Source organism: Pelophylax lessonae (assembly GCF_965119305.1).
Source record: "Pelophylax lessonae genome assembly, chromosome: 1".
In the NCBI taxonomy this organism is placed as follows: domain Eukaryota; kingdom Metazoa; phylum Chordata; class Amphibia; order Anura; family Ranidae; genus Pelophylax; species Pelophylax lessonae.
Window position 1 is genome coordinate 226,408,949 of NC_138768.1, and position 21,712 is coordinate 226,430,660.

The following is a 21,712-nucleotide window of genomic DNA, read 5'->3' on the forward strand; positions in this document are numbered from 1 at the left end:
TATGTATATGTATGTGCAAGTGTTGAAAACCATAAATAACACGTGTGGGGACAGATGAGAAGGGGAAGCTTCCTGCTGTCACTCAGAGCTCCAGTGTCAGTGATCAGTGGAGGAGAAGAGGACTGTCCAGGTGGCTAATACACTGAGAACGGGAACAATATTAGCCCCCAAGGGATCAGCCTGGTCATCACTGGGAATCCGTAACAAAGTGAAGAGGAGCCTCAACAAACAGGGAACCTACACAGGCTTTACTGCTTGGGCCATCTGGTAAGAGACCCACCCCTTTTTCTTTGGATGTGTGTGGAAAGATATCCTTCTCTCTTTTCATGAGGATTCCATTCTGGATGAGACTGTCTTTACGCCTTTTATATCTTCCTGCTGGTAAGAAGCAAACTCACACGGTGGTGAGAGACCAGACATCTTTTAGCTCACCAGAATTTACTTTCACACAACCAGGACTCTGCTCAGTTTGGCTGGGCAACCAGCTCTTGGAAATCGGGGGAGAAGTAGTAGTAAGAGGGTGACCAAGAAACCTGATGGTTACTTTGACTTGGCTCCAGAGATCCTGTGTGGAGATGGGATGAAGTTCCAGAAGGACAACAATCATCGCAGCCTTCCACAGATTTGGGCTTTAAAGCAGAGTGGCTAGATGGAAGCCTCTCCCTAGTGCAAAACACTTAAGCCCACTTGGAGTTTGCAAAAAACACCTTAAGGACTCTGACTGTAAACAAGATTCCCTGGTCTTATGAAACCAAGATTAAACTTTCTCAAATCTAAACGTTCTATCTGGAGGAAACCAGGCACCAATCATCATTTGCCCAATACCATCCCAACAGTGAAGCAAGGTGGTTGCAGCATTAGGCTATGAGGGTGTTTTTCCAGAAGCAGGGGTTGGGAAGCTAGCCAGGGTTGAGGGAAAGCTAAATGGAGCAAAGTACAGAGATTTCACTTAATGTAAACCTGTTCCACAGCGCTCGGGACCTCCAACTGGGCAGAAGGTTTAGATTCCAACATCAAAAAAATCCTAAGCAGACAGCCAAAGAAGTGGCTATGGGACAACTCTGATGTCCTTGAGTGGCCAAGCCAGAGCCTTGACTTGAACCCTGTTGAACATCTCTGGACAGCCATTTTCACATCTCTCCAATGGTTCCAATCCAACCTGACAGCTTGAGGATTTTCAAAGAAAAATGGCAGAAAATCCCCCCCCCAATCTAGGTGTGCAAAGCTTGTTGCGTTTAAACCTAAAGACTTGGATGTAATTGCCGACAGGTGCTTCCACGGAGCATGGAGTTATGGCTCTGAAAACTTAAGTACATGTGATATATTTTCTTTAAAAAATTTATTCTCCAAGGTCATTGTTTCAGGATTTCAGGGGGGGAGGTGTTCTAGCCTATCCTTAGGCCCAAGATTATTTTTTTTAAATGTGTTCAAAAACTGCTGAAATGGTTAACAATAAACCCCATGAAAAAGTGCTTTATTGGATGGTACTGAACAACCCAATGAGCAGGTAAACCTAGAGGATTGTCCAGGATGGATGTCACTAGTGGCGTTGACTTCCAAATGGTCCCATACCCGCAAGCGTGTGCTTGGTAACGGCTAGTAACCTTAGCTTGTTTCTTGGGAGTTTTCCAAGGCAGGTTACCTGTCGATCGGGCAATGATACCCAGGAATATGGCTTTTTAATTTGCCTATATACAATTATATAAAATTGCAGTTTCTGCCATATGGCAACTGTTTGCTTTTTATTTAAGCATTCCATTCATTGTACTGTATGGGACAGCACACTGGCCTAGTGGTTAGAAACTGACTTGGCACTAGGGTCCCTGGATATTTTCCTGGTACAGACACTATCTGCATGGAGTTTGCATGTGCTTGTGTGTTTCCTCCCACATTTCAAAGATCTGTTGGTAGGTTAATTGGCTCTTTTCTAAAATGGGCCCTAGTATGTTTATGTTGTAAGATGTGACCTTTTTGGGATGGAAAGAATGTAAACTACGCAAAGCACTTTGTAAACTAGGATGGATTTGATTTAAAACCTTAGTAAAAAGGCTTGATTTTTAAATCCACTCGAAGTCATAATTTTTAAAGAGCAGCTCTGTCCCCCAGCGGCTCCTGATCTGTTGACTCACCACCAGTCCTATTCACTTTAATGTTGCATCACTGATGCAACAAGGTGAGGGATGTGGCAGTAACGGGTGAGTGGATGCCTGCTAACGGGTGCTGCCATGATGGATCTGAAATGACAGGTGCTCTTTTAATGTAAGGGTTGTGTGAATGCATCAATGCAGTGCATGTTATCTCAGCTTGCAGAGCTTGGATTCATTGAATGAGTTTGCCAAATATATTTAAATATTGCAGAATATACAGCCTCATGCTACATTAGGAAGCTCCTCCACTTCATGCTGAATTAAACGAATCTATCTTTAAATAGAATATGTATTTACGTAGGTTTTTATTCCCAAGCATTTCATTAAAATTTTTGATCTGACTTTAATAAAAAAAAAACCCTGCTTTTTATCCTCCGTGGTATGAACTGGTGGTGCTATAAAAATGCAGTGGATTTGTATAGACCAGGGATCCTCTAACTACGGCCCTCCAGCTGTTGAACTACACAACCCGTGAGGCATCGTAAAACTCTGGACATTCAGACATGACTAGGCATGATGGAAATTGTAGTCCCTGAACTGGAGGGCCATAGTTTGAAGACCCCTGGTATAGACCATATAAGGGGTGGAATTCAAAATGTCCTTTTTTTTTTTTTTTTTTTGTCTAGAAATTTTGCTTAAATTCTGGTCTGGCCATTCACCAAAAGACAGCCCAATATGGGCAATATCAGTAAGTCCAGCTCGGTTTACTCCTACCCCTCCAGAACCTGCAGATTTGGAAGATGTAACTGCTGCACTAGGCACATAGGGAAAGTCGAAGCGCCCTTTTTCAGTAAGGGGTGCAGGAATATCTACTTTTTAGGAAGACCTGTTTTTTGCCTGGCTGGCTTAGAGGAAGTAAACCCTGTAAGACAAAAGGCATAACGAGCTAGTTGGTGTGCATCGCATACTAGCTCATTATGAAATACTTACCTTAGAACGAAGTGCCGCCCGCTTAGCGACAGGACGGCTGTCCTGGTTCGCAACCTCCGGGCATCTGATTGGCTGGAGCTGCTGTTCACGGCACAGGGCTCTGAAGGAACGGCACAGGTGTTATACTGTAATCTGTAGTGATACTGTAAACTTCTCCTAAACTTGCACCATTTGGGAGGTATTTACTTTTAGTGCAGCTGATGACGTCATCGGCTGCATTAAAAATAAATATCTCAATGGTGCAAGTTTAGATGTTTACTGTACCTATTGGGTAAGCCTTTAATAAGGCTTACCTACAGGTACTAGTTCAAAGAGGGTTTACAATCTCAACAAAACATTTCCTGGAAGCATCTTTTTGGCACATTTTTATTACAACCATACCATTTGGCCATCCACTTTTTTAACAAATCTAAATTGCCATGAAGTCAAACAAGTGAAGTGACACATCCAAGTGAGCAGAATTTTTTTTTCTAGAACATAGCCTGGATGCTTCAAAGTAATGGCTAGGTATTGCCAGGTAGTATTTCTGGACAAAACCAGGCTTAAGTACTATTCTGTAGCATGTCCCAATTCATGATTTGTAATTTTGTCATGTATCTGACAAGCTGTTTACATTAAATAGTTGAAAGATAAATTGCATGTCAGTATGTTTGGGTTTATGTAGGTGTTTTGGGTTTTTATTACCTCTTGCTTACAGTTGGTTTGAAATGTAGTTAATAAATGCCACATGCATTGACTGAAGAACCTGTAATGCAGAGCTGTCCAGCCCCTCACACTTCTGCTAATGTTACGAGTTTACAGTAGAGGGCTGCCCGATCTAAATGAAACGGCTTCCTGTCAGTGGCAATGAAATGCATGTGGAGCTAACAGTAAACTACTAAAATGCGAGGCAAACATTACTGAGAAAAACCACAAAGATGTATACACCAGTCTTGACAGTGAATGTCTTATTCTATAGTGTTTCATGTTGGCAACCAGACTATTGCCAACAATTATGTGAATGTAGATGGTAGTCTCCCACCCCTAAATATATAAATTCTTTTTTTTTTCCAGATATTTTATTTATTCATTCAAGAAATAGAAAAACTGGCATTTCACATCAAAATAATTACATCACTACATAAGTCATCAACAATCAGTCATGTCTCTCTCAGAAACAAAAACAAGATAGGCATATAATCAAACAGTATATCTATATCAGCAGGATGCTAAGATATTATCCTTCATTATGCAATCTGACATACCAAACATTCAAAAATAATAAAACCAGTTATACAATTCCTGCATTGATAATATTGTTCGTTATGCCTTCTCTTTTTTTTTTTTTTTTTTTTCCCTGCTCCCCTCCCCTTTATAACAAAAAAAAACACAAAAAAAGAAAGCAAAGAGAAATAACACACCCGGACCCCATTTAATGGGGAAGGGGGTTATAGATATGTAAATTGTTCTCCCATTTACCAGCCTATAGATTTCAGACTTGAGCCTTCCCCTGACTAAGCATGTTTCGTCCTCTCTGAGAGGATGGAGTTCCAAGGGCCCCAAGTCTTCTCATACATTCCTTTTTTATGTAGTCTTGTGAATCATAAATCTTCTATTTTGTTAGTGTCTTCAATTTTACATATACAGTCCCTAATAGTAGGTGGTGACTGAGATTTCCATCTCAGTGGAATGCACGATTTAGCTGCGTTTAATGATATACAACTGACGTTTTATATTTTCTCAGGGGGGTATCTGAAACATGCAATAGAAACCAAGCTGGTTCCATTGGGATCTCAAGGTCCGTAAATTCATGTGCCAGTTCTTGGGACAGCCTCCCAAAATTCTTAGTTTGGGAAAGACCAAAAAATATGTAGGAGTGTTCCCGACTCTTCTGCACATCTCCAGCAGCTATCTGAGACATGTGAATAGTATTTATGGAGAAGAGAAGGGACGCGGTACCATCTTACCAAAATGTTATAATTGGTTTCTTGGGTTGTGGTACAGACAGGAATTTTCAATGCAAGATTATACATAGCCTGCTCTTGTTTCTGTGGAAATGTACAATTCAAATCCCTTTCCCATTTATCGAAGCATAACATTTTCTGAAGTCCTTGACAATAGGTCATCGACTCTAGATAGAGGGTGGGTTAAGACCTCACTCCCTGAACAGTATTCCTCAAAGCACGTAAGATTCCCTGAACAGTATTCCTCAAAGCACGTAAGATTTCTATCAAATGTTTCCGGAAGTGGTAAGGTACGTAAAAAAAATGTAGCAACTGTACTGCATTCCAAAAGGGTAAACGGAATCGCCCCTGTTCATTAGTCAGTTGCATAAGGGTAGGCCACTTGTTTTCACATATAAAATGAGATACTTGATGATGCCCTCTATTTCCCAATTCTCGTAATGGGCGATCCGTTATCCCTGGAGAGAAAGCAGGATTTCCTATAACTGGGAGCAGCGGTGAATTTGCAGTAGTCAACTGTCTGTTTTTTAATGCCACCCGTAGTGTATAAATTCTTTCCCTAAACCAGCACTAACATCTGTTTCTGTAGGTTTATCACCTGACCTTCAATCAATGGAACAAATCAGGAGAATCATGCGTCCTACTGATGTTCCAGACCAGGGTCTTCTCTGTGACTTGCTGTGGTCTGACCCTGACAAAGATGTTTTAGGCTGGGGTGAAAATGACCGGGGTGTATCATTTACTTTTGGGGCAGAAGTTGTGGCAAAGTTCCTTCACAAACATGATTTGGATCTCATTTGTCGAGCTCATCAGGTACAACCTTTTTATTTGTATGTTCAGCTCATTGAATGCGAGACTGCATGTTAAGGTTGCAAGTTTAACAAGCCAGTTGCAATTGCATGGGGTTTTGCTTGCTTAAAATTGCAATATTCTTTTTGGTTTTATACGTAGCTTGAAAAAAACTGCATGAATTTTTCATCGATCCTTTAATACTTGGGATTCTTAGTGGTGCCAACATTCTGCAGCTTTCTCTCAATTGTGCTTTAGGAACACTGATAGATTTGTTGATCGTTTGGGCACTGACCTGTCATTTTAGCTGTGAACTCAAGGATATCTTTGCTAGGAAACTCGTGCTGCCCTCCTTGTGAAAAAGTTGTTGTCCTAACCCAATTTAATTGGTCACCAGGACTATAAAAATGCAGCTGGGTATTCTAACATGATAGGCCCCCTTACTTTTTGGGCTTTCTAATCTGCACAGATGCTCAATTCTGAGTCCAACTTAAGGTGAGCAGTACATGGGGGCAGCATGGTGGGGTAGAGGGAGACAGCAGGGTATTGTTTGAGGGTCTACACCGCAGCAGATTTATCTTCATATGCAGGGCATGTCGGGAAGTGGCTGTTATCAGTCCACTGCTGGCATGCTGTTTCCCATTAGCCCCTCTTGTCTATCCCAGGTACTTGTATGTAACCTCACCTGGGATAGACAGAAGGGGCTGGCAGGGACTATCTCGGCCACACCTTGACTATCGCAGTGGGTTTCCTGCCTTTTTCTGAATTTCTGACGGACACAGCTTCTGGTATTCTTAACCATTGGGTTATTCTGCCCCCTACAGGAATAGGATGCTAGGCAAAAAAAATTCTGGCTACACCCATGGGCAGTCCCAGGGGGTATACTCCCTATCTGCTATAGCCACTCAGGGGTTTTTTTTTTCTGCCTAGTCATGAGTAAGGACCTAACTCCTTGCTAGGATCTTTGGTCCCGGCAAAATTTTGTTAAATAGAATTTTTTTTTCCTGTGAGATCTACAATAAACGACGGGCTGGATAAGCTAGATCCAGTGGGCACCCCCAGCCTGGCCAGCAAGCACGCACAGACCTTGGCTCCGCGCTAAGTCAGCTGCGACCTAGCCCCACGGGGGCTGGCCTGTGAGTTTAACGCCTTGCAAGGTCGCATACAACCGGGTCTCGGCCTGAGTCGCAGCATTCCTCCTGACTGACAGCCCTCTATTTCGATGGAGGGGTACTTTCTGGAGCGGTGCCCGCCTGGTATGGCTAGTAGCTCTCCCCCTGGAGGGTTTTGGGGTGGACATGGGTCCCTCCTTGGGACGGTCAGACCCTGGGGTTCCCCTCCTTCCTGCAGACACCCCCATGCGCTGGGGCAGTTTTTGTTAGGGGAGATCTGGCCACTTTCTTGGGGTGGGGGCAGGGCACTAACTTGCGATGGGGGGGGGGTGTGACCGGATGATTTTGTGCTGTGGGGGCTCCTCCCGGGTCCCCCTCATTCCTGCCTGGATCTGTCCTTGAGGCCTGGTCCTCCAATCCTGGCTCCCTGTATGCCTCATGGTGCTGCCATGATGTAGCCTGTCTATACACGGCGGCCATGTTTGTGCAGTCCGATGGCAATTTTTTGTGGTTTGCCATTGCAAATGGCGGCAGCCATGACAGTAAAGCCCTGTGAGCAGTGTTTTTTGGCAGTGGGAGCCCCTCCTGATCCCCTGGTGCTGACTCCTAGATTCTTTAGCTTCCTGATCACAAATGCAGTGGAGTTTTTTTTTTTTTTTTTCCTCCTCTGGTGCTTGCAGGTGCCTGTGTTGGCAGGTGGTCTCCCTCTCCCACAGGCTACTAAGAGCAAGGAACCTCACCCTTCTCAGCTCAAGTTTTTTTGGGTCTTTATGAAAGGGTTTGCCCCAGTGCTAGCTTTGCTACAATGGGGGATCGCGGTACTGGGTTACTTGGACTATCTTATGCGAGCAGTATCTCCCTCTGCGCTGGTGGAGAATCTGGAGATCACTATACGAACTCTGCAGGAGTTCGGCTGGATTAAGAATTTTCAGAAGTCTGCCCTGGTTCCGTCACAAAGCTAGACCAGCTTGGCCTGACTCGGCCTTGGCCATAGTGCTCCTTTCTCTGGAATAACTCTAGACATTGCAGGCTGCACTTTGCCTCCTGTCTAACAAATGGTCATCCCTCCGTACTTTCATGTGGATGCTGGGCCTGATGGTGTCTGTCTTTGAGGTGGTTCTGCTTGCACAGTTCCATATGTGTTCCCTGCAAAGGGAGATTCTGACCAACCCTGGTGTGGATCTATTGGCATCTCAACAAAGGTACAGAGGTTTGTGGGGTCAGTATCGGCTGATTTATGCCTTCCCTCTAAAGCTACTGCCCAGACTTCTATGCGGGATCTATGCAGAAGGGAATTCCAGTCATCTTGGTGGCTCTGGACTGGCCTCGCTGGGCTTGGTAGGGCTGGTTGCTGATGTTCCTTGGAAGCTTCCTTTCGGAGAGGATCTGCGGTCCCAAGGACCGATCTTCCAATCCTGCTTTAATCGCTGGCTTTGATGGCTTGGCTGAACGCCAGGTGCTGAAGGATACACTGTTGAAATCTACTTCTAGGAAGACCTACCATCGTACGTGGAAGACGTACATTGCATGGTGAGCCTCTCGGGGTTCGTCCTCGCTCCTTCAACAGAGGTGGGACAGAAATTAGCCTTGAGTACCATCAAGGGTAAAGTGTCGGCTTTGGCGGTCTTTTTCCAACCACCTTTGGCCACACTCTCTCCCTAGTGCGTACCTTTTTTCTTCAGGGTGTCTGACATTTTGGTCCTCCCAGTGTGGGCTACGTTGCCGCCTTGGGATCTTAAATTGGTGCTTTCAGCTCTACAAAAGCCTCCCTTTGAAAATATTTAGATTTCCCTGCTTACGCTGTCCCAGAAGGTGGCCTTCTTGGCGGCTATCACCTCTGCGCACAGTGTCTGAACTGGCGGCGTTATCCCATCCACCTTATCTGGTGATTCACAAGGATAAGGTGGTGCTTTGCCCAGCCCTTCTAACAGTCACGGAGGTCTTTTCACCCTAGCCTATCCCCACGCCTCCCCCTCCAGGAGTTAGGTAGGTGCTGGCTTTGTCACTTGCTCCAGTGAGGGGGATGAATGCGGTTGTAGCTTACCGGGCTGTCCGGATCGCACACGGGTGGTCTTTGAGCAAGTTCCTGGGATGTATTTTGGGCTCCGGGCTCGGATGTGGTTATAGGCTTGAGGGGGATTCAGATGTTTCTTCAGTGGGTCTGCCCCTCACATGGCTGGATCGGGCCAAAAATTGAGGCCGCGGCTGTCCGGGCACCATGTCGGGCTGTCCGAAGTACCTGACTGAGCTGATCAGTTCCACACGAGATTCTCGCCTAATGGAACAAAGATCCAAAGTCCTAGGATGCTTTGAGTCACAACTGACCGCTCTGCTAGGTGGCTTCCCTCGTTTAGTATGCCAGAGTAAGTCCTTCCTTCCGTTGTACTGGACGGTGGTAACCACAGACGCCAGCCTGTCAGGCTAGGGAGGAGTGCTGGGGAAGTTCTGCGCCCAGGGGTCCTAGACAGTAGAAGAGTCCAAACTTCTGATAAAATATTTTGGAGCTCAGAGTGATAAAGCTTGCCTGAGCCACTGGATAATCATCTGTCAGATTTATTCCAGACCAAACAATCTTGCAATGCCACGGCTTGCATCAATTATCGTGGGGGCACCGAGTGTCTTGGCGGCCTGGGAGGTGGCTGAGATCCTGGATTGGGCAGAAAAGTTTGTTCCAGCCCTCTCTGCTGTGCACGTCCCAGGTGTGGAGAACTGGCGGGAGGATTACCTGAGTCAGGTGTTTAATCAGGGGGAGTTGTCCCTACACCCAGGAGTGTTTCATCTCCTTTGTGTCCGGTGGGGGATACCCAACGTCGACCTGTTTGCTTCTCAGCTCAACAAGAGGGTTCAGAGGTTCGTAGCCAGGTCTCGGGATCCTCTAGCCGACACCATAGACTAAAGCCCGTACACACGTACCGATCGTCGTCCTACAACGTTCGTCTTTTCTCCCCGGGATGTCGATGTCTGTTGAAAAGTACAAAGACAGCACAAGAATGTTGTCCGCCGACTTCAGCTGACTGCAGAAGTGATGTCATGTAATGGTTAACTTTCCCTGTGTTTTTTCTTTTCTGAGCATGCCCAGTCTTGCAAATCTGCAGTCTGTCGGCAGAATTCTGTACTGACTGGCGAACAATCGTCCGTTCTGGTGTCGGCATACAAAAATTTTCATGTTTGCAAGAAAAACTCTTGTCCGCAGAATGTGCGCAGACAGCTGTCGGAGGCACCATACTAACAAGCGTACAATCGGCAGATCTTTCGTCCGCCGACGTTTGTATGACGACGATCGGTACGTGTGTACGGGGCTTAACTGGCGGCTCCTTGGAGTCAGTATCAGCTGATTTATGCATTCCCTCCGCTAAAACTTCTGCCGAGGCTTCTTCGCAGGCTGGAAGTGGAAGGGATTCCAGTCATTCTGGTGGCCCCAGACTGGCCTCGCTGGTCTTTGTATGCAGACCTGGTGAGGTTGGTTGCCGATGCTCCCTGGAGACTTCCTCCGAGGGAAGATCTGCTGTCTCAAGGCCTGATCTTCCATCCTGCTTTAGTCGCTGGCTTTAACGGCGTGGCTGTTTGAAAGCCAGGTATTGAAGGATGGCGGTCTTTCTGACTTCAGTGATTCCTACTCTAAAGGCCAGTAAGTACTTCCAGGAAGATCTATCATCGTACGTGAAAATCGTACATTTCATAGTGTGAATCATTGAAGGTGCACCCTCACTTGTTCTCGGTGGCTACGGTTTGGACTTCTTCTAAAGTTGTTGAACAGCAGTTGGCTTTGGTCACTATCAAAGGCCAAGTGTCGGCTCTGTTTTTTCCAACGCCCTTTAGCTACGCATGCCCTGATTCGCACGTTATTCAGGGGTTTCGCAATATGGCTCCCCCGACGCAATCGCCCGCTACCTCTGTGGGAATTGGAATTTTGGTTTTTCTCAAAAACCTCCCTTTGAGACAAGGCAAGTAGAGGAATCTCCCAAATTTTCTCAGACGGTTGCCTCTTTGGTGGCTATTACTTCTGCCCGCAGAGTATCTAAATTGGCAGTGTCCTGCCGCTTGCCTCATGTGGTGGTCCACAGAGATAAAGTGGTACTTCGACCTAATCCAGTCGTTTCTTCCTAAGGTGGTTTCTGATTTTCATTTGTGGACATTGTGCTGCCTTCACTTTGTTCTAAGCCCAAGCATTGCGTTCTTTGGCTGTGGTGCAGGCAATTGGTTTACCTGGCAGCTACTGACTTGTTCAGAAAATCAGATGTTCGATTTTGTCCTTGCCGAAGGATCTCGTAAAGGGTTGGCTGCGTCTGCTGCAACCATATCCAGATGGATCAGACGGTAGTCTAGACTTATTCGCTGAAGGGGTCAGGTTCCTCCTTTCCCTGTGAAGGTGCATTCTACTAAGGCGCTGAGTGCTTCCTGGAGTTTTCGGCATAAGGCGTCCAGTGCTGCAAGTTTGCAAGGCGGCAACTCTCAGTGCACACGTTCACAAAATTCTACAAATAGATGTGTTGGCATCTTAGGAATGCCTCTTTTGGCCACAAGGTTTTGTAGACTGCTGTCTAAAAAACATTTTTCTCTCAGGGTGTAGGTTTTTTGTTTTTTTTTTTTCTCCCCACCCCTCATGCAAATACTGCTTTGGGACATCCCAATGGTCAAGATATGAAACTGCGTCTTGTCAATGAAGAACTGGATTTTTGACTTGCCGTAAAAGCCTTTTCTCCAAAGTTCATTGACAGACGCAGCTCCCGCCCCTCTGAGTGGGATGGGGTTTTTTGCTTCTAAACATTTCTTGCAACAACTGAGGGCTATAGCAGAGAGTGGGTGTATGCCTGCAGGGACTACCCCATAAGTGTGGTAAAGCTTTTTCCTGCCTAGTGTCCTACTCCTGTAGGGGGCAGCATAACCCAATGGTCAAGATATGGAGCTGCTGTCAATGAATTTCAGAGAAAAAGATTTTACGGTAAGTCAAAAATCCAGTTTTCTCTTATGTCCTCCGACAGTCGCCGCCCACTCATACAGTCTTCACCAATGGGGTATTGACTTCATCTCCACAGGAGTAACTAGGCATAAGACTTGTTAAAAAACAAAGCATCTACATAGACACACCCATGGGGGCTGTCCCACTGGTCCAATACCCCCCTGCAATCAGCCATCCCAACTCGGTTTGTCTTCTGCCTAGTTAAGGAGTAAGATGGGCTTCCCTGTGCTGGGGCTACAGTCTTAGCCTTCTATTTTATTTACTGCAAATGTGCTATTTTTTTTCTTTGCACTACTAGCTGTTTATTTTGTCAGCGTTGGTCGGATCTTTAGATGAAGACTGCGTTTGCGGAGCTGGGAGTCGGACTGGTCCTCCTGGTTTTCCAGGACAGAGGGCCTGATGGAATCCCAGCCCGCCATCGAGCGTTTAGCAGGCTATACGTTCGCCATGGCCTCGTAAACTACCCATCCCTGTCCTCAGGAATGCAGCCTGCGAGGTGGCTACCTCGCCTGGACGTCTCATCCATGGTTCTCAGTGCTCTGCTAGCGTCCTGCGTTTTTTGGCTGACTGCACCCCTGCCATCTGAGGGTGGGTGGTTTCCCGTCGAGAGGCACTACCCGCCGTCGGTACAGGTAAGTACATTCTGTGTGGGGCCTCTGTCTGGGGCTGGCACTCCTGTGTCTGTGATATCCCCTCATGTCTGTGCATTTTTGGGCTCCCTGATCCCGGTCCCTGCGGGGGTTTTCTCTCAGCCTGTGCGCTGTGTGGGTTTGTTGGGGTCCCTCTCCTGTCACTTTAGGGTGCTTTTTGGAGGTACAGACACGTGTGGCGACCGCTGCGGGGTTCAAAACCGCCGGTCTGCCATTTTAGGTGTGGGCAGCATGTCTGGCTTCACTATGGGCGCTTATACAGCATTGTATGTGGTGTTTTTTGGCGCCTCGCGGCGCCATCTTTGTGTGTGTGGCAAAAACGTTCGTTCCGAGCACGTGTCGGCGGCCATTTTACCAAATCCTCTTATTACTTTCTATTGGCAACCATTTTTCCTTAGCCTGCAGCCTCAGTTCAGCCTCCTGTGGTGACACCACTTTTTACTCTGGAGAGTTTGGCTGCGGTGGTAACACTTGTGGGGGTCTGTCTGCTGTCTTTACTTGTGCAATCCTTCTGGCTATCAGTTATCCTGATTGAGGGTCTGTGTTCAGTCTTTGTAGCGGTGTGCTGCGGGGGTCCACGGCGCGCTTAAAGGGGACAGCAAATTTCCCACAGCCCTGGTGGGGGGGATTCAGGTTCCTCTGAATCCTCTGTCTACTTTGTCTGCTGCAGTGGTGACTTTGGTGTCCAAAGTGGAGATTCTGATGTCTGAACGTGCTGCCAGGAAAAGGCCTTGTTTGTCCTTTTCTGATTCTGAATCTGATATGGTTGCCAAAGGTGCCGTACCCCTTTAGGGGTCTCAATCTTCTCAGTCTGAGTGGGAGGCGGAGGTTGCAGGGGTGGATGATTCCCCCCCCCCCCCCCCCCCTTGGGACAGCCGAGGACCACGCAGCTATGGATGTGCTGATTCTTGCCATTAAAGAAACACATTTAGAGGATGAGCCCAATCCTCCGTGCATTTTGTCCTCTTTTGGCACACACAGGACCCGCAAGGCGGTGCAGGTGTTCCCTTGCCCCGCTGAGTTTCACGCTACTGTGAATGATCAATGGTGTCATTTAAAACACACCTTTGTGGTGCCAGAAAGGTTTCAACTCCTTTATCCCTTTGCATCTCCTATGGATTCGCGCTGGTGTGTGGCCCCTCAGGTGGATCACACTGTGGCCAGATTGAACAAGGCCACTCTAGTACCCACCGAGGATTCTCCGGTTTTTAGGGATCCTATGGATAGAATGGAATCCCTTGCCCGCCATGCCTACATGGTGGCGGGTTCCCTGCTAAAGCCCATTTCTCTGTCGCTCATTGAGACGTAGTCCTCGATTAATAACTCGGGTTATGCTGCCCTCTACAGGAGTAGGACTAGACAGGAAAGAAAACGTTCTGGCCACACCCTAGGGGCAGTCCCAGAGGGTATATCCTCTCACTTCCTGCTACAGCAAATCAGTTTTTTCTGTCTAGTTAGGAGTAAGGACCTAGATACCTTGCTGGGATCTTCGGTCCTGGCAGGATTTTTTTCTTAGAAGATTTTTAGACAGCTTTTTTTTCTCCAGTGTTCCTGTGAGATCTCCAAGCAAGAAAGCTGGAACTGGGCGACGGGCTGGATGTTGAGATCCAGTGGTCACCCCAGTTCAGCCTACGAGCGTGTGCAGGCCATAGCTCCGCGCTGGGTCGGCCGCGACATAGTCCCACTGGACGGGGACTGACCCTGCGAGTTAAACGTCTCGCTGAAACGCCAATGACAATAAGTCACGGCGTCCGTATTGGTCGACAGCCCTCCCACCCCGGTGGAGAGGGGTACTGTCAGGAGTTGGCGCCCGCCTGGTTCCGGTATGGTGAGTAGTATGTTCCCCCTTTTCCCCCTCACGGGTTTTGTGGTGAACGCGGGCCCCTCTCTGAAATGGTAAGGATGGGTCTCCCCTCTATCCTATAACATGTCACAGATCCCCCTATTTGAGTGTGATTTTTGTGAACAAGTAACCAGGAGGCTTGGTTTGGGAGCTGACAATCTAATGTCATTTCAAAACTGTAAAGATGACTGAAGTCAGTGGCAGTACTAGAATATTACTGTGGTAGCATAAGGTATCCTACCTGTCAGGTGTTCACAGGGCGATGTATATGTATAACTGCAGTCCAGATCGCATTCCTCCAGCAAGGGCAGGCACGGACCGCATGCGGCCCACCAGAGTCCGGTACCGCCGGCCAGGCTGATCACCATCCAGGGTGAAGTTTGGGGGGGCGATGCACTCCCACAGGCCGCTAGGCCGTATACAGCAGGCCGCTGCTAAGCCGCCGCTATCCTAACAGGCCGCCGCCATTTTCTTGTAGAGCACACGAGGCCGCCATATTGGCGTAGCCTCGTGTCTCCAACATGGGGGCGGCCATGTTTGAGGTGACCAAACACCTCATGGAGCCAGGGGGAGGCGCCGGTAGGCGTGTTAAGGGGCGGAGCCGCCTCCTTTACCCAGGAAATAGGGCCAAAGACTTCCTGTCTGTAACAGGACAGCACTGAGCAAGCTGATAAACTTCTGTGCATCAGGGATGAGCCTTGGGGTCTCTCTCTCTCTCTCTCTCTCTCTCTCTCTCTCTCTCTCTCTCTCTCTCTCTCTCTCTCTCTCTCTCTCTCTCTCTCTGTGGGGTCCAAAAAGGCAGGTAACACTGAAGGGCGCTGTTGCGACTGGGGGACACAAAAAAAAAAATACGTTTTTTACTTTGTCATTTTTTTGTCGCTGGCAAGTGTCTTGTATAATCATTGACCCTGCCGCATATGTATCCCCACCTGATCCCCTCAAGGTGGCCGCAGGACCCTCCAGTACCCCACTTGTTTTTAATGCATTATCGGCAGTTTTGGAGTCTTTGGTATCCCGGGTGGAGGTGGCCTGTCAGGGACGGGGGTCAAGAAGCGACCCCCGCCTACCCCTATTTATCTGATACTTCAGATACGGATTCAGAGCTGGTCAATGCAGCTGCAGGTCCCTCTTATGGGGCTGTTGTCTCAGGTAATGTCTCCTCAGCAGTGAGAACGTTTCTGCCTCCGCCATAGCACAAGAGTGGTGGATGCATTAGTCGTGTCCGTCCGGGAAACCTTTGGTCTTGAGGTTATACCGGCAGAGGTAGCTGAGACTGAAATTCCTTTTTGGTACTTGTTAGCCTACCAAAAGGGCGAAGGATTTTCCTTTACCCAAATGGGGTCGTTTTGAAACGAACCCCTGTTATTTCCCAACTCATGGCTAGGCGCTATCCGTTTTGAGGAATCCCTCTTCAAAGGATAGACTGTACCACCTGCTGTCTTGCCACAGACTGTTAGATTAAAGAGGACCTCGTAGCCAACGAGGACCTTCCCTTTCTGCTCATAAGGAGTTGTTCGTTCCGCGAGGGCGGGCGATAAGGCGAAACCCTCCAAAGCCCCTTTAGAGGGGTTTCAAAGGGTGCTGGTCGGCTAAACAAAAAGTCCGGCTCAGCCAAGCCTGAAAAATACAGCCTGATGCGCCCCTACCCATCTCTGTAGTGGGGGACGTCTTCACCGGTTTCCGGATCCATGGCTTGCCGGAACCCCAGACTAAGGGGTTCGCGAGGTCATACGGTCAGGATACAGGATCGAGTTTCAATCACTTCCACCGGTGCGATTCTTCCCTGCGAACATTTAACGGTTTCAGGGGTTCTATTCAAACCTGTTCACAATGCCCAGGAAAGAGGGCAAGGTGCGTCCAATTTGTGGACTTGGGGGGAAAAATGGAGTCCATCCGAACAGTGGTGGCCTCCCTGCATCAGGGGGATTCCTGACGTCCATAGACATTTAGGATGCCTATCTTTATATCCCCATCATCGCAGGACATCAGCGTTTTTTCTTCGCTTTCCCACATCCCTGGTTCCCACCAGGAGACTGAACTATCTGGGCCTAAGGTTGGATACATCCTGGGCCTTGCGGAGAAACTCCAGAAGGTTCAGTCAACGATTCGGATGTTGCTGTCCGTCAATTGGCTGGGACGGATGGTGGCCTTCTTAGAGGCAGTACCGTATACCCAGTCTCATACCCGAATTCTCCTGAAAGATTCTTTTCTTATGGAATCAGAATTCCGATTTCCTGGACAATCTGATCCGGGTGGGCGAGCGGACCAGGGAGCCTCCGATGCTCAACCAGGGGAAGTCATTCCTTCCGATAGTTCCGATACCCTATTGGTAACCTGGATACTGAGAGCGATCAGATTTTGTCTGATTTACTGGACCGAGCAGCCCGATTCGGATCCAATCGCACTATGCCACGGTCGTGACTTATGTCAAAGGGGCACTTAGAATGTCCTGGTGGCCATCGAAACGACTAGCATCTTTCGTTGGACGGAACGGTTTGTTCCGGATCTCCCCGCATTGTTCACTCCGGGGGTGGGAAATCGGCAGGCAGATTATTTCAGCCGTCCGATTCTGGATCAAGGGGTATGGCCTCTTCATCCAGAGGTATCTCACTAGCTGTCCCTTCATTGGGGCACCCCGGATGTGGATCTGTTGGCACCTTGGCTCAACAGGAAGGTGCGGAGGTTTGTAGCTCGCACCCGCGATCTTCTAGCGGACACAGCAGAAACGCTGATCGCCCCGTGGGGGCAGTATCAGCTACGGCATGCCTTCCATCCTCTCAAGTTACTTCTTCGCAGGATAGAGGTGGAGGGAATTCCAGTTATTCTGGAAATTCCGGACTGACCTCGTCGAGCCTGGTACGCCGACTTGGTGAGGCTAGTCGCGGACGCTCCTTGGAGACTTCCTCTCAGGGAGGATTTGCGGTCTCAGGGACCGATCTTCCATCTTGCTTTACAATAGCTGGCTTAATGGCCTGGCCATTGAGACCCAGGTACTGAAGGACAAGGGAGTGTCCGCTTCAGTTATTCCTACCTCTAGTTAAAGCAAGGAAAGCGACTTCCAACACATGGAAGTCTTATATTTGCGTGGTGTGAATCTCTTGGATTTCCCCCCACATACCTATTCGGTGATCCGAATCTTGGTCTTTCTGCAACAAGGGGTTGAGCAGAAATTGTCCTTGAGCACTATCAAGGGTCAGGTTTCAGCGTTGGCAATCTTCTTTCAGAAACCTTTGGCTAATCATTCCTTGGTGCGGAATTTCATCCAAGGGGTGCGACATCTGGCTCCGCCAGTGCGTGCACCCTTACCGCCTGGGATCTTAATTTAGTGTTGTCAGTTCTTCAGAAACTTCTCTTTGAAGATATTAGGGAGATTCCCTTGCTTACATTATCCCAGAAGGTGGCCTTCTTGGTGGCCATTACTTCTGCACGCAGGGTGTCAGAACTGGCCGCATTATCTTGTCGTTCCCCCATTTCTGGTGGTTCATAGGGATAAGGTGGTTCTTCTTCCGAATCCATCCTTCCTTCCTAAAGTGGTTTTCAGAGTTTTCATCTGAATAAAAATATTGTTACCTTCCCCGTGTCCTAAGACTAGCCATCCTTGGGAGTTGCATTACACTCCTTGGATGGGGTTCAGAAGGATGCACTTGACTACTACGAACTTGTTTTCGTAAGACGGACTCACTTTTTGTGATCACGGATAGCCCTTGAAGGGGGTTGCCTGTGTCTGCCGCGACCATATCTAGATGGATCAGTCAGACGGTGGTACAGGCTTATTCTATTAAGGGTCGGAATCCTCCGTTCCCTGTTAAGGCGCACTCTACTCGGGCACCTAGTGTCTCCTGGGTCTTCCGCCATCAGGCGTCAGCGATCCAGGTTTTCGAGGCGATGACTTGATCGTCGGTTCTCTACCTTTACAACATTTTATAAAGTTGATGTTATGGCATCGTCAGATGCCTCTTTTGGCCACAAGATTCTGCAGGCCGCAATCTGAGGAGACTGTTGGTCTACCTCAAGGGTTTGTTGGGTGTTTCACTTAGGTCTCATCTTTGTGCTCGATGAGTCCTTGATGCTTCTGGTTGGCTCCGGTTGGGCCTTCTGGATTTTGATTTCTGTCATCCCACCCCTCATTTGTGGTACTGCTTTGGGACGTCCCGAGTTATTAATCAACGAGGACTACGTCTGTCAATGAGCGACAGAAAAATTGATTTTTGTAAAATCTTACCGTAAAAACCTTTTCTCTTAAGCTCATTGACAGACGTAGTACCCGCCCCTCTGTTTTGAGTTGGGTTGGGTTAAATTCTCTAAACACTGCTTTGTGACATAACTTATTTGCTGTAGCAGGAAGTGAGAGGATATACCCTCTGGGACTGCCCCTAGGGTGTGGCCAGAACGTTTTCGTTCCTGTCTAGTCCTACTCCTGTAGAGGGCAGCATAACCCGAGTTGTTGTTAATCAACGAGGACTACGTCTGTCAATGAGCTTAAGAGAAAAGGATTTTACGGTAAGATTTTACAAAAATCAATTTTTTCGCCTCTTGTCATAGCGGCTCAGGCTGTGGCGGACTGGACCAAGTGTTAAAACGCACCCTCGTGGCTGATTCCGCTCCTCCTACTACCGTGGCGATGGTGGACCAGATCCATCAAGGAGTCATGTATATGTGTGATGCGGCCTTGAATGAGGCCCCATTAGCTGCGTGCCTGTCCAGTGTCACGGTGATGAACCGTCGCCTGATATGGTTAAAGAGCTGGTCGGCTGACCAGACTTCAAGAGAAAACGGTGGCTGACATTTCCTATGCGCGGGGTCTTGCCTGTTTGGGGAATCCCTGGATGAATTGGTTAAAGGGGTCACTGGGGGCAAGAGCCCTCTGCTGCCCCAGAATCCTAAAGGCAAGTTTTTCAGCGGTAAGCGGGGCCCCTCCTTTAAACCAAATCAGGGGTCCTTTCGTGCAAGCCAAAATCCGGCCAGGCTGGTGCGCCGGCCCAGTCCGCCTCTGCCTGATGGGATGCCCTCACCAGTTTCAGGGGTGGGGGGACGTTTGCCTGGTTTCCTCCAACCTTGGCTGCTCCGAATTCCGGACAGATGGCTTCAGGAAATCATTTGATCGGGTTACAAGATCGAATTCCTTTCGTGGCCGGCGGACAGATTCTTTTCCTCAAATCTTCCGCATGGAATCGCTCCGCTCGGTGGTAGCCTCTCTGAGTCCAGGCGAGTTCCTGGCCTCTATTGACCTGAAGGATGCGTATCTGCACATCCCCATTTTCGAGGGTCCTCAGAGGTACCTCCGATTCGCCATCACGGAGGAACACTATCAGTTTGTGGCGTTACCTTTCGGTCTCGCTTCGGCTCCAAGGGTGTTTACCAAAGTGCTGGCTCCAGTTCTGGGCCTGTTGCGGGCTCAGGGCATTGCGGTCTTGGAATATCTGGACGATCTGTTACGGTTGAGTGCCAGCCAGAGCCTGCTGCGCGATCTGTCCACTACGGTGCAGACGCTTCAGGAGTTCGGATGGACCATCGTACAGAAGTCGACTTTGTCTCCTTCGGTTTGTCTCCTATATTTGGGAATGGTTCTGGACTCTGCTCAAGCAAAGGTGGTTCTGCCGGAGGACAAGCTCTGGACCCTACAGAATGAGGTCAGAGCCCTCCGGGACAACGAATCCTCACTCAGGACCTGTATGCGGGCCCTGGGGTTGATGGTGTCAGCCTTCGAGGCGATACCGTTCGCACAGTTCACACAAGGTCTCTCCAAGCGGAGATCCTGAACAGATGGGACAGACTCCAGCAGTCCTTGGATCTGAGAGTGTCTGTCGCCAAACCAGAGTGGATCTTCTGTGGTGGTTTCAGTCCCCGGCGGTGGCGGACGGAAAATCCTTCCGGCCGTTGCTGTGGACAGTACTTACCACCGATGCCAGCCTGTTGGGCTGGAGTCCTGGGCAACCTGTCTGCCTAGGGCACTTGGTCGGTGGAGGAATCCTCCCTCCCCATAAATGTATTGGAATTGAGTGATCAGGCTGTGCCTACTCCATTGGTTGGACTGTCTTCAGGGCCACCCTGTACGGGTGCAGACTGACAATGCCACTGCAGTGGCCTACATCAATCACCAAGGGGGCACCAAGAGTGCCCGGGTGGCCCAGGAAGTGACCAGTATTCTGTCTTGGGCCGAGACTCGTGTCCTGGCAATATCGGCAGTTCACATTCCAGGTGTAAAGAATTGGCAGGCCGATTTACCTGGGCTGCCAGACCCTGGACCAGGGGGAATAGTCCCTGCACCTGGAGGTGTTTCAAATGCTGTGTGCGAAATGGGGATCCCTGGATGTGGATCTGTTCGTGTCTCGGCTAAACCACAAGGTGGAAAGGTTCGTGGCAAGGAACGTGTGATTCGTGGCAAGGAACGTGTGATCCTCTGGCAGACGCCTCGGATGCGTTGTTAGTGCCTTGGCATCAGTATCATCTGTATGCCTTTCCTCCGATTCAGTTGTCCAGGTTCCTTTGCAGGTTGGCCTCGGAACCAATATTGGTGATTCTGGTGGCGCTGGACTGGCCACGCCGGTCCTGGTACGCGGACATCGTTCACCTGGCCGTTGAGCCTCTATGGCGGCTGCCAATGCGAGATCTGCTGTCTCAGGGACCGATCTTCCATCCTGCTTTAGTTGTTGGCTTTAACGGCATGGCAGTTGAAAGCCAGGTCCTGAGGGACAGGGGTCATTCCTACTTTAAGGCCAGAAAAGCATCTGGTAAGATTTATTACCGTACATGGAAAGCGTATTTTTGCCGTGTGAGTCCAGGGGCTTCTCTCCTCGTTCATACTCGGTGGCGAGAGTGCTGGCTTTCCTTCAGACTGGTGTGGACCAGCGCCTTGCGTTGGTCACGATTAAGGGCCTAGTATCTGCACTGGCAGTCCTTTTCCAACACCCGTGGCATCTGATTCTTTGATTCGCACCTTCATTCAAGGTGTGCGTCACTTGGTCCCTCGTAGGGAGCCCTTACCTCCATGGGACTTGAACTTGGCCCTGTCCGTATTGCAACGTTCCCTGTTGAAAACATCAGGAAAATCTCGTTCCCTCTGCTGTCTAGAAAGGTTGCCTTTCTTTCTTGTGGCAATCACTTCTGCTCGCAGAGTGTCGAGTTGGCGGCCTTGTCTTGCAGCTCCCCTTACCTGGTGGTTCATAGGGATAAGGTGGTCTTGCGACCTAACCCGTCCTTTCTTCCAAAGGTGGTTTCTGATTTTCACCTTAATGAGGACATTGTTTTGCCTTCGCTCTGTGCGAAGCCTAAGCATCCTAAGGAGGTTGCTTTGCATTCCTTGGATGTTAGGGCGATCAGGGTTTACCTGTCGTCGAC

The 21,712-nt window shown here is 48.7% G+C and overlaps 1 protein-coding gene across 1 annotated transcript in view; it reads left to right on the forward strand.

The window, feature by feature from the left end:
• The window catches only part of PPP1CC (protein phosphatase 1 catalytic subunit gamma), a 66,362-nt gene that overhangs the window by 34,178 nt on the left and 10,472 nt on the right, over positions 1-21,712 (forward strand). The window contains exon 5 of the mRNA XM_082244188.1: positions 5,610-5,833. Within this exon, the coding sequence (XP_082100314.1) occupies positions 5,610-5,833 (224 nt within the window). The remainder of the gene's footprint in view (positions 1-5,609; positions 5,834-21,712) is intronic.